Here is a 13,067-nt window from a genome sequence, read left to right on the forward strand (position 1 = left end):
GCCCCTGGCACAGAGTGACACAGTCAACCAGCTCGGTGCCCTGGTGGGGAGCAGGGGAGTCCACAGCCTCACACAGTTCAGGCAGCTGTCCCTAGGTCTGCCTGAGGTTTCAGATTCAAATGGCCTTGGGCTGCTAGAGATGCCAGCTTGACTGGAACTGAGCTGCCCCCCAGCCTGGAAATGTGAGGGAAATCTGGCCCTTCATTCATTGCTAATCATCATGAGCCAGTATTGACCATTTGATATGTACCAGACTCTAGGCTAAGTGCATCATACACATTATCTCATTCATTTCTCCCAAAAAGGCCTGGGAGACAGGGTCTACTTATTAGCCCCATTTTACACATGTGGAAACTAAGGCTCACAGAGGCTTTTAAAAACAAAACAAAACAAAAAACTGTCCACGGCAGAGTCAGGATGGGAATTCAGATCAGACATCAAAGCACATGGTACCCTACCTTGCCGTCCACATGTTTTGGGCCTACTCCACGGGCACGGCTGGCAATGTGGAGGGGAAGCTTGCGAGGAGCTGACAAGGTAGAGCAGTGCCCACCCCGCTACCCCCAGCGTTTACAGTGTTTAGCTGTACATATGTAGTTGGGGAACCGAGGGGACAGAGCAGGGATGGTGGTAAAATTGGCCCTGGAGTTCAAAGCTAAACATTCTCAGTGCCACTCAAAGCAGAGAAGATCACTTCCAGTGAGGAATCCTGGACAACTGCATGGAAGAAGCAGCATCTGGTTACATTTTTGATAAGGCTTAGAGAGGAGGAAAAATTGGAAATCCTGCCAACCAGCATTATTTTGTTATAATAATCCTATTAATAAAAGTAACAAATATCGTAACAGCCCAGTGAAAAAAGCAGGTCCAGGACCAGCAGACCTCATTTTACAAATGAGGAAACATGCTCAGATAGGGTGAGTAATTTGCCCAAGGTCACACAGCCACTAGTGACAGGGCCAGAACTTGTGCTTAGGGCTTCTGAGTTCCCATCCAGGGTCTTTTCCCCTTCGGGTCTCCAGGCACAACTCCTGACTTAAGGCCATTTGATGGTTGGCTCAGAGGGAGGCTTTGCCTCTGCATGGCTCCTGGCTCAGTGAGGGCTGGGGGCAGTTTGAAGGAGACAGGGGTTGGGTTTGTCTGGCTGGTGACAGTAATACCTGGATGGACAGGCAGGGTCCCTGCTTTAACAAGGGCAATGCCACCTCTCCATGAGGACAGACCCTACTTCAGGGCCAGGCACAGAGGATGACCCCAGGGCTCCAGACTGGTGGCTGATGAAGATCCTGGAGCATCATTCATCCAGCTAACAGAGAGGCAATGTCCCCTTTCTCCCCTGACACTGGTCAGCCAGCTGCCTCAGGGAAACTGGTGGGCCCTGGTTGCCAACTACCTCTCATAAGCTTTGGCTGGCAGCAGGGAAATCATCAAGGAGCCATCCATGCCTCAGTTTCCCTCCCTCCACACTGAATCATGGGATGTGCAACCTCCACCCATTACAGTCAAGGAAACTGAGGCCCAGAGAGGACGAGGAACAGGTCCAAAGCCCACAGACACTGCTCTAGAAGCCAGGTCTCCCAAATGACCTGCCAGCACCCTTCACCCTATCCCTGCTGCCTCCCTCAATTCTATGTGTCAGCTCACACTCTAGATTTAGAAAAGTTAGGTCTTTGAAACCAGACTGTAGTTCAGACGCAGGCTGCTCTACTTCCAAAGGGTGGGACCTTGGAAAAGTCACTTAACCCTCCCTGTTTCCTCCTTCCTTCCTACCTACCCTACGGACTCAACCAAGAGCATCAACAAGGAACTGGCACTGGGGTCAAGGATGCGCCCATAAGTGCGTGTTGTCCTCTCTTCTGCTGGAAGGAGAAGCCCGAATCTGCAAAGTTGGGGAGGTGGAGGGCAGAGACCCCGGGGAAGGGGGCAGGGTTTCTGGAAGAACAGCCCCACAGCGCGGTGCTTTCTCTCCTCTTCCCCCGCTCTCCCCCAGGCTACGGCCACGCGGCACCCAGCACGGATGGCGGCAAGGTGTTCTGCATGTTCTACGCGCTGCTGGGCATCCCGCTCACGCTCGTCATGTTCCAGAGCCTGGGCGAGCGCATCAACACCTTCGTGAAGTACCTGCTGCACCGCGCCAAGAGGGGTTTGGGCATGCGGCGCGCCGACGTGTCCATGGCCAACATGGTGCTCATCGGCTTCTTCTCGTGCATCAGCACGCTGTGCATCGGCGCCGCCGCCTTCTCCTACTACGAGCACTGGACCTTCTTCCAGGCCTACTACTACTGCTTCATCACGCTCACCACCATCGGCTTCGGCGACTACGTGGCGCTGCAGAAGGACCAGGCGCTGCAGACGCAGCCGCAGTACGTGGCCTTCAGCTTCGTGTACATCCTCACGGGCCTCACGGTCATCGGCGCCTTCCTCAACCTCGTGGTGCTGCGCTTCATGACCATGAACGCCGAGGACGAGAAGCGCGACGCCGAGCACCGCGCGCTGCTCACGCGCAACGGGCAGGCGGGCGGGGGCGACGGGGGCGGCGCGGGCGGCGGCGCGGGCGGCAGCGCGCACACCACGGACACTGGCTCGTCCACGGCGGCGGCGGGCGGCGGCGGCGGCTTCCGCAACGTCTACGCCGAGGTGCTGCACTTCCAGTCCATGTGCTCGTGCCTCTGGTACAAGAGCCGCGAGAAGCTGCAGTACTCCATCCCCATGATCATCCCGCGGGACCTCTCCACGTCCGACACGTGCGTCGAGCAGAGCCACTCGTCGCCGGGAGGGGGCGGCCGCTACAGCGACACGCCCTCGCACCGCTGCCTGTGCAGTGGCGCGCAGCGCTCCGCCATCAGCTCCGTGTCCACGGGCCTGCACAGTCTGTCCACCTTCCGCGGCCTCATGAAGCGCAGGAGCTCCGTGTGAACCCCCCCCGCCGGGGCCTGGAGCGCCTGGGAGTGCAGGGGGGCCGGGGCGGGGGGGGCTCCTGCCGGGGTGGGGGGAGCAGTAGGGGTCGGCGAGGAGGCCCCGTGGGGCTCCCCCCACATCCCTCACCACCTTCCCCCGGCCCCCCCATCTCCAACTGTGCCTGCTCGCGCACCAGCCGGCAGGAGCCCGGGCTCTGAGGATGTCTCAGGACATCGGCGCCCTGCAAATTCCGAGAAATGTGAAATTTGGGGGGTGGGGGTGGGGGAGGGAAGGCAGAAGCTGGGAGCCTCTCATCCCTCTGGAAATCTAAGAAGCTCCCCAGTTCTCAGAGGCCCTGCTGGTACCCAGACCACCCCCCCTCTACCCTCTCCTCCGTCCGGAGGGAACTTTGTGTTCCGTGTAAGTTTGCATCTCTATTTATACCTCTGTCCTGCCAGGTCTCCCACCTTCCCGAGGCTCCAAAAGCCAGGGTGTCTTTGTTCAGGTCACCCCCACTCAGCCCCACTCCCCTTCCTCATCCCCAGCTGTGTCTCCCAACCTCCCACTACCTTTTGTGTTGTTTTGCATGGCTTTGCAGTTATGGAGAAAGTGGAAACCCAGCAGTCCCCAGAGCTAGTCCCCAGAAGGCAGGCAGACTGAAGCAAGGACAGGGAAGGGATGGGGAGACAGCGCCCCGCCCCAAGTCTGCAGGGTGGTCGATGGGAGTTCACTGGTCTCCAGCCACATCAGGGCGAGAAGTCCAGCCTCAGACACTGCCCTTAGAATCAAACAGAACACTTCATACTTGCCATCCCCAGCCGCTGCTGACAATGACCAACTCTTATATCTGTGGAATGAGTTTCAGCCTCCCAAAACCCTGTCCTGACTACTCATTCATGTGATTCTCACAACGCCCCGGTTAGGTCACCAGGGCAGGAGTTCTCATCCCCATTTTACAGATGACATGGACACCCGGAACGGCGACGTGACTTGCCCAGGGTGACACAGATCGCAAAAGGCCCAGGGGGACAAGAACCCAGGCTGCTTGTGCTGAGCCTCAGCGCCCTTTCCTTCGGACTCCTCTGCCCACTGTTGAAAGCGAGGCTCCTGCCCTGCACGCCCAGGCGTTGTGTGAGCCCCCGGGGCTTAAACCAGAAGCAGACTCCAGGACGGAGCCGTGTCGGGGCTCAGCCTCTATGCCGCTTGGCCGGGAGGCAGGCCTTCTGCATGGGCCCCTGAGGCAGGGTAGGAGCCCTCAGTCCCTGGACTGCCTGCTTACAGACCGGGAAGCAGGGCTGAGGCTCATGGAAGAAAGGCCAGGAGCGGGGGCTCTAGGGGTGGGGGAATGGGGCAGAATGAGCTAGACAAGTGTCAGGCATGTCCTCCTGGGACATTATCCCTGGCTGCGCAGCCAGCCTTGGTGCCTGTGTCCCAGGTAGCTAGAGGTAAATTAACGCTGCAGCAAGGAACGCCCCTCCCAGGCAGAGAGTTTGGACCCGGTGGGCCCACTGCCCACCCCACCTGCAACCAGAAACCCAGGTGCGGAACAGCAGAGGGAGGTGAGGCCCTCGACTCCACGGTTGGGCCCACAGCTGGAGCTGGTCCCGGGTCTCAGGGCAGCCTCGAGGGGTGGGCGGGGGGCCCCTCCCCACTCAAAACTGCCCTCCCACCTTGTGCCCCGTCAGCTCTCTACCACTGCTGAGCAAGGTCAGCCCTGGTATTCGGGGAAGCTGGAGTGGGGGAGCCCCAGGGGGCTCGGCCTCGGCCACACCCCAGCCACGTGCTCCAGCCTCTGGGAACCGCTGAGAGAGAAGAAGTCTGGCCGGTGTGTGAGTCCTGTCTCAGTGTGGAGGAGAAGAGGGCCCAGGACCCAGGGGCGCCCTCTGTGTTATGTGTGGGGTGCTGGCTGCCTCTGTCCTGTGTGTGACCCTGCCCTCGAGGGGTCCTGTCCTGTCAGTCCCGAGGGAGCCACAACCAAAGTCGCAGGGAGATGGTGAGGAAGGAGGCCAGACGGTCCTCAGCAGAGCATGGCAGACTGCTCCGTCTCCAGCTGGGTCTTTCCGGGAACTGGAAGGCCGGCGTTGCCTCCCGCCCTCCCGCTGCAGGCAGCCTTTCTGCTTCCCCAATGCCTTATGCCTGGGCACACTGCCACAGAATATGCAATACATGTGGGTGACATGCCCCCACGCCCACACCCCACCCCGGGCAGCCCCTAGACCCCAAAGGCTACGGCTGCCACGGCCTCCCTTCCGCCCCTCCTGCCTATCTGTCTTCACACTGAGAATGGCGTCTAATAAATGCTGTCCATGGAGACCAGGCTCAGGCTCAGCTGCCTCTGTATCGTATACCCTTGGCACTGCCAAGGAGCGAGGTCCACAGACACACCGAGCTGACGCGCCTCGGGCTGACCAAACCCTTTGCTTCAGGGGCCTTAGGAAGAAACCCCGGGGCAACACTGGCATCCCTTTTGTAATTTCCTCCAAGATCCAGATTTTCTCAGTGTCATCCTGGAATGACTATGAGAGCAACATAAGACCTTAGAAGAGAAATCACCTGGTCCAGTCCTCCTCTTGTACATGAGTACACTGAAGCCCAGAGAGGGCAAGTCACTTGCTGTGAGTCACACAGGAGTGAATGGCAGACCCAGGATTAGAACCAGAACTGAGAATTCCAAATCCAGTGTTCCCCCTCCTCACGTGGCCTAGAGTCTGGCTGGATGCACCCCAGCTGACAGTGACCCCTCCCTATCTGCCAGAGTGGGGATTCACCCGTTCCCCCCGGGCTCAATGGTCTGATGGACACAAAAATGTCTTTTTCAAAGGAAGACACATCACAAGCTCCTGTCTTCCAGGTATATTTCTCTCTGGGTGTGGAGGGATAACTCGGTTGGGACTGGACCCCAGATCCCAGAACAGACCCAGGGAGCAGATGCACCCTCCCAGCCAGTGCCAGAGGCTTCCAGGTGTCACTGAAGACAGCGCACAGTAACACCTTGTCCACTGCAACCCCATTTCTATCTATCTGCCTGCCTTTCTGCCCACCTATCTTTCATGAAATAATACTTAACCCCTACTATAGCCAACACATTCTAATACTTTCTATTCTAGTTCATGTTATAAAATGCTGGTCACAACCCACTAAATTGATTTCTCTGTCCACTAATGGTTTGCTCCCTACAGGTCGAAATGCTCCAGGGAAATAAAGGGGGAGGGTTGGATAGGGGCAACTTCTCCAGGTCCCCCCATCTACCCACTTGGATCACTTGAAATATACAGGGAGAGACCTATTTATTGGGGGTTCAGAGTTCAAAGAAAGAGGTGGTGGTGCCTGCACCCCTCTCCCAGGAGGCAGGACCCAGCCAGTCTTCATGGGACAGCGCTCCTCACACCTGCAGGCTGTTCCTGGGATGAGCTCCTCGTTGGCCCACGGCTCTGAGGGTGGCTATGGCAGAACTGGATGTTAGTTCCTGTTGGCTCACCCATACCTAAGACCACCTCATCCAAAGCCAGGCTTCCTGCCCGTGACCCAGCTGTCTCTGTCTTTCTTAACAAAGCTAAATGCAACAGTAGAAATGATGTCATTTCTGAGGTCAGCAGGGACCAGCGCAAGGTTGCTTTTACTTTCTTAAGCAGCTCTTGCAGGACATAAATATGCTGACAACTGCCCTCCTTTCTTCCTCGCAGGGGGCAAAATATTCAGAACTTGAAGGAATCCCCAAGGGGCTACATTCACCCCAGTCTTCTGAGGATCGTGATCAGAATGATGGCAGTGATGAAATGCACCGCAGCCCCCCGCCCCCCAGCTCCTAAGGACTCAGAACTGTCTGGAGAACTACCATGGGCTCTTTCTCTCCGCAGGATGCCATCCCCCCCTCCTCACTTTCACACAGCATTAGAGGCATCCTGCACTAAAAAATATATGTACAGCAAAACAAAAATAGAAAACCAGCACCGCAGAGTGGATGTGGGGTATAAATATATCAGAACCCCGCTGATGTGGTTACTCTGTGTAAGCTTCACATAGAGACAGAGCCTTCCTGGGAGCCCAGAGAGAAAGAGGCGTGCGATGACAGCTCTTCCCAAATGTGTCCTGTGGTATGCCTTGTGGGAAAGGGTTCCACGGGCAAATGAATCTGGGGAAACGCGGCACATATCACTCACTCGTGGAGCTTCCTGAGCCATCTCGGCTTAGTAAAGGTTAGGAAAAGCCCTGCAGCAAACACAGCTGTTTACCTGTGCTTAACCAAGCCTTGCCCCAACTCGTTTGCAGCACCAGACCCTCTGCATCACATCTCCGCACAGCCCGTGTTCCATAGAGCATGCTTTGGGACATGCCGATCAAGAGGCTGGTCCTTCCCCCACAGTAAATTCTAAAAGGAGTTTAGCTTATAAGTCCTTCTATAACTGAGGACCATGACCTTTGCAAAATACATGTTATTCTCAATCATGTGTCCGCTCAAACCAAGGCTCGGAGCAGCTCACTTGCCAAGATCAAGCCGTGGATCCATGGCAGAGCTGGGATCTGAGCCCAGAACCGATGGCCCCCAAGCAATGTGCTCTCACCCACCTCACTGTGTGCTTTCACAGAGCTGTTCAGGACGCGTCGTTTCTCATTCAGAACCTTGGTGCGAGGGGATACTATGAATCTAAAAATGTCACCCTCCAAAGATGGCAGATGCCAATGGAGCTAAGAAATCCTGTCCCACCTGAGGTTCTCCCAACTCCCACCGAAGACCATTTAGCTCTTTCCACAGGCTCAGCATTAACCGCCCCCCCCCAAGCCCCCCAGCATCCCCACAACTAATCTCAGGAAGCCAGTGCCCGGGGAAGAATTCTGTAGGACAGACAACCGCCCATGTTGGCCATACCAGCCTCCCCACCCAGGGCACCTCTGGCCATCTCCACTGAGAAGCATAAAGTGGGGGCCCCCTCTGACTCCCAGAGCTGGGTTCCGGTTTGAAGGCTGAGAGACGCCATTTCCCCGGGAGCCCCGGAAGGAGCAGTCTACAGAGGACGCAGTCCCCTCCCCTTGCCCAGGTCACAGTGATGCTGGAACGCAGCCTTGGGCACTGCCACCACCTTTGGAAGATTGCAAAGACACACACACACACACTCCCCGAGATCCTTGGCTCAGCTCCTCTTTTTCAGAGGAAGAGATTTTGGCTCACAGAGAGAAAGTGAGATGCTCAAGGTCGTGAGGCAAGATAACGACGTAGCCAGGATTAGTATCCAAGGAGGCTCACTTTCCACTCCCCTACACACACACACACACACACACACACACACACATACACGCACACACAGTAGGGGCCCAGATGAAAGCTGCTAATCTCTGAGGTTGAGTCATTCTGATGCTGGAAATTTCCCACTTGTACATCTGGACAAACATCAGGAGACCCCTGTCCCTCAGTCTCCCAGTGGCAGGGGAGGGCTTTCTGTGTGTGGTACCACCCCCTTAGGCCAGGGGCTGTGACAGAATTGACCTTAATGATTTTCTCTGGCCATGAACCCCCAAGAACCCACGTGACAGCATTTTCCATTGACAAAGCTCTCTCACTTCGTTCTTTCATCTGATCATTGGAAAACTCTGTGATTTAGGTGAGGGTTAACATCCCCATTTTACAGCTGTCAGAACTGAAGCTAGAAAGAGGTCCTGAAAGCTGGGACTGTTTCACGGTGACCTCCGTATCTGAGAGCCACGCCAACCACTGGGGCATTTCCTTGGCCACAGACGTGCCGGGCCAGGGCTGGTGCTCAGTCCCAGCTGCGCATCCCACACCGCTTGCCATGCTGTTCCCATGGGTCAGGGAGCCCCCAGATGGACATGGCTCACAGAACCCACTAGCAGAAGGAGACAAGGGGTCATGAACACTTTCCCCACTTCACCATGTGTCCTGGGCAAACTCTGCCCAGAGCCCTAGACTTGGGATGAAGGGAAGCAGAATGTCCAGTCAACAACCCCTGCCCTTCAGATGGAAGGTCAAAGGTTCCTGGGGAAAAGTGGTGCCTTCGACCCAGGCCAAATCCCCCAAACAACACTCTTCCACAGCTCTTGTTCCCTAAAGAGGGAGCACAGGACCGGGTCAACCCCAGCTACAGAATATTCTGGTCTGACTATCTGCTCAGAGTGGCAGGAAGAAGGCCCGCATCCCTGGGCTTGCTTTGGAGCCATCGTCGGGGTTGGAGAGGCGCTATCCTTCCAGAGTGCACAGGTCCGCCTGGGGAGACCACAGGCCCTGCTGGGGCAGAAGGTCTGGCCTGGGCTTTCGTGTGCTCTGTCTTTGCTTTGTGGTAAAAACTCTCTTTCTGCCTCATCCAGGGCAGAAAAAGGACACTTTTGGCTAGCGGGGGTATTTACAGCTGGTATCCCTGCCAGCTTCTCTCCAAAGGTAAAGGAGACACCAGAGAATTAAGGGTCCATTCATTCTCGAGCATTTACTATGTGCCACAGCTTTACAGATCTTACAACCACCCTGTGAGGCAGGTAGATGAGAAAGGCGAAACTCGGAGAGGTTAAGTGATTTAGCCAAGGTTACACAGCTAGTAAGTGGCAAAGCCCATCCAGGACCTTCTGACTCTTAAACTCAGGCCCTTTCTCCTGCACCTCCGTGCCTAGATGGCATATAATCCAGCCTCCCTCCCAAAGCAAGAATCACCTCAATGGCTTCCCAGCAGGTCATACGGCCTCCATTTACAGGACCCTCACCCTCTGAGGCAGCCTCGTCATTCATTGAACAGCGGCTCTAATGACCATAAATGTCTTCCTTCTATTGAGACAAGAACTGCTTCCGGGTCTGGCTGTGCCCTCCGGAACCACATGAAGTAATTCTCTCTGTTGTGCGCATCTTGCTAAAGGATTCAGGATGGCTCCCCACATGGAAAGGTGCCCCTCCCTTCTCCAGGTTAAACGCCCTATTCTTTCAACCCTACTTCCCAAGACAGTGCAACTAGACCCCACCCACTCACCCATCCAACTCCCTGCTCTGTAAGAGCTTCAGCTTACTTCTTCCCCTAGGGCTTGGCGTACTATATGTGGTCCAGCCAGCACAGAGACACAGCGACCATTCCCTCCCTTGCTCTGGATGCTATTCTCTTATTAATGCAGCCTGAGAGTGTGTCTGACTTACAGGCTCACACACAGCTTGCAGCCCACCAAACCTGCCCTGGAGTTTGTTGTGTGAACCACTGTGGCAGACACGGTTGGTTACCGAATCAAAAATCATCCCTGAGCCCTTCTGCCTTGGTGGCAGAGGACTGACATTCCTCAGGTGCTCACTCTCTCCCAACTTCATTTCTAGAGACTAAGCCAGTCATGGTGACCTCCACATCTTTCCAAAGATCGGATTAGGTATGAGTGTGTTCAATTTGGTTAATGGGCTCTTCAGGGAAGTCTGCTGGGGTAGAAAGGCTTTCCTCCTCCTAAAAGAAATCACTGTGGAGCAAATGCCAGTCTACTTTGACTGGACATTGTCAGGTCTATGAGTGATGCCTGGAACAGTGGCAGCTGTCTTGTGACCACAAGAAAAGACATCGTGGACACAGTGAAGATGGCAGAAGGAAGAGATGAAGAGCTTACTTGTCACCGTGACATCAAGCAATCCCTGGGGCCCCGACATCAGTACCTCTTGCCACAGAAGGTGGGAGGTGGTGCTGCTGGAGCGAGCTTTTCCCCTTCTTGGCAGCTGAGAGCCCCATGGCTCCCAGGCTCCTCTGACAGGATTATTGCACAGTGTGAACCTGGTAGGCCACAAGGAAGAAATGGCTTTGTTTTCCCTCCCTTCATGGCCCTTAGCAACACTAGGTTGAGGCCCCCATTCCTGTCTCTTAAATAACAGCTGGGGCCAGTCCCAAAGCTTTGTGGTCCCTCCTGGTCTAAGGAAGTCCAGTCTGTCTAGTTCGGTTGAAAACTTTTAATCTCAAGTCCATTTTATTTTTTATTTTTTATATTTTTAAAGATTTCATTTATTTATTTGAGAGAGAGAGAGCACATGAGAGGGGGGAGGGTCAGAGGGAGAAGCAGACTCCCTGCCGAGCAGGGAGCCCGATGCAGGACTCGATCCAGGGACTCCAGGATCATGACCTGAGCCGAAGGCAGTCGCTTAACCAACTGAGCCACCCAGGCGCCCCTCAAGTCCATTTTAATGCTAATATTCTCCCTGCTCCAGAGGGACTTCGAGAGGGGGGTAGTCCTGCTCTTCTCCCCCACCCCCTATTTCTAGCTATTCCACAGTCGGGCTGCCGAAGAGGGCTGAAAAGAGGAGCAAAGACCTCTCTGTGCCTTGGCTCCAAGTGCCGGCTCTTCAGGGCCCTGTGTGGGGTTTTTGGAAGCCGTACAGGAGACTCTTCACTGCCCCTAACCCCAGAGGGGCAACCCAGTGCCCCCACAGCTCCAGCCCTTGGTGGGGAAGGTCCACTCACAGCTTACTCTGGCCCCACACCGAGTGCTCTTGGAAAGCTGTAAAAATGCAAAGGTGGCCCCACCATCTTCCAGTGTCTACTTGACCCACAGGACACTCACACATCCTGACCATGCCAGGTGGTGAGAGTGCAGACAGCCGCCAGCGAGCCCCGCCACTGCCCCCCCAGTATTCTCTACCCTTGTTCAAACAGGTAGAGGGTGGAGGAGCACCCTCGTTTCTGAAGTAGACACCCAACCTGGGAAGCAGATGCCATCTTCCCGTGTCGTGGAATTTGTAGGAAGGATTCCCGGGAGCCCACTGCCCCACTTGGCCAGGTTGAGGGACGGGACACAGCGTTCTTCCCCCAAGCTTGACCGGGCATTCTGGTAGCAAATTCCAGGTAAGAGAAAAAGTCAGTGCCTGTGACGTACCTTGCGAGCCAGTCCTCTCCTGCACAAAGCTGAGCGGTTGCTCTTTTTAACGTCAGTGCACGATCTCACTGAGTTAGCACTACTAGATCTTATCTGGTTTGTCCCAGGCTTTTGATGGCATTCCAGGTGTTGAAGCCAGGCTCCACTATAAAATCTATACCCACTCTCTGCCAGCTCCATGTCACCCACAGATTTGATAATCCAGCCTCCGGTGCCATTATTCAAGCCTCTGATGAAAATATCAAAGAGGACAGGACAAAATAGAGGACCTTAATTCAGGGTGACATTTATTATGGCATGTTCTTGGGGAACTGTTACTGGCTCCAGCCACTTACCCCTTCCTTTTATCTGTGCTCCAAGATTGTCTGTTTAATCAAAGCTCACAGGTGGCTGGGCTCCAGTCACATTAGCACAGTTCTTGAGTCCCCAGATGTCATTGACCTGGGCTGGGGATTTGAACTTGCTGGAAATAGCCGGTGCCTCCTCACCTGGCTCAGCCTTCACCCCCTTCCCCCCACCACCTTTTTTGGGGCTTCTTCCTTCCGCTCCACTCAACCAAGTCTACCCCCAGCCCCAGCTCCTGAGCTGAGCACTGCCCTTCCTGCCCGCTTCCCAGCTCAGATTCAGCCCCTCTCTCGGGCGATTGGTCTGACCCTGAGGGGAGGCCAGTCACTGGAGCCATCAGGCTCCCTGAGAGTTGAGATCCGCCACAGGAAACTGCCAGATTTCCAGGGCCCTTAGGTCAGTTGCGGCTGAGGTGGGTGTAGCAAAGACTATTTACTAAGCGTGTGTCAGGAGTTGGGCTAGGTGCGTTACCAGAGCCACATCACAACCCAGGGGGAAGGAGACATAACCATCTCCATCACGGGGGTGAGGAGAGGAGGCAAGGGCAGTCACATCACTTGCCTAAGGTCACTCAACCAAGCAGGAAGTTGCAGAACCAGGGTTTGACCCCAAGACTGTGTCTCCACCTTCCACGCCCAGCCACCACACCCCCTGGCTAGTTGTGCTGCTTTGTTTTGTCACCTTCCCACTGGTCCCCTCCCAGGCAACTGGGCACCCAGTTGCTGCTTCAGCAGCCCCTGGGAGGCAGGGTAAGCCTGAGCACAGCGCTTCCTGGCCCCGGGAGGAAGCAGCTGGTTGTGGGGGTGACATCAGGCTGCAGGGAATCCACTCCATTGTTCCCAAGACCTGAGCGGTTTGGGATTAATCTTCCAGATTTGGCACCACATACTCGACATGAATCTGCTGCCACCCCACCCCCTCCAGCCCATCATGTGAACAGATGGGCAGACCCCTCCCTGGGGTCTAAGTAGGGCACTGCTGAGGCTGCTGGGAGC

At 55.6% G+C, this 13,067-nt stretch overlaps 1 protein-coding gene across 1 annotated transcript in view; it reads left to right on the plus strand.

The window, feature by feature from the left end:
- Window positions 1-2,916, plus strand: part of KCNK3 (potassium two pore domain channel subfamily K member 3) — a 35,564-nt gene extending 32,648 nt beyond the window's left edge. The window contains exon 2 of the mRNA XM_021697670.1: window positions 1,991-2,916. Within this exon, the coding sequence (XP_021553345.1) occupies window positions 1,991-2,916 (926 nt within the window). The remainder of the gene's footprint in view (window positions 1-1,990) is intronic.
- Window positions 2,917-13,067: the final 10,151 nt, after the last annotated feature.

Source organism: Neomonachus schauinslandi, chromosome 10, assembly GCF_002201575.2.
Source record: "Neomonachus schauinslandi chromosome 10, ASM220157v2, whole genome shotgun sequence".
Taxonomy (NCBI): domain Eukaryota; kingdom Metazoa; phylum Chordata; class Mammalia; order Carnivora; family Phocidae; genus Neomonachus; species Neomonachus schauinslandi.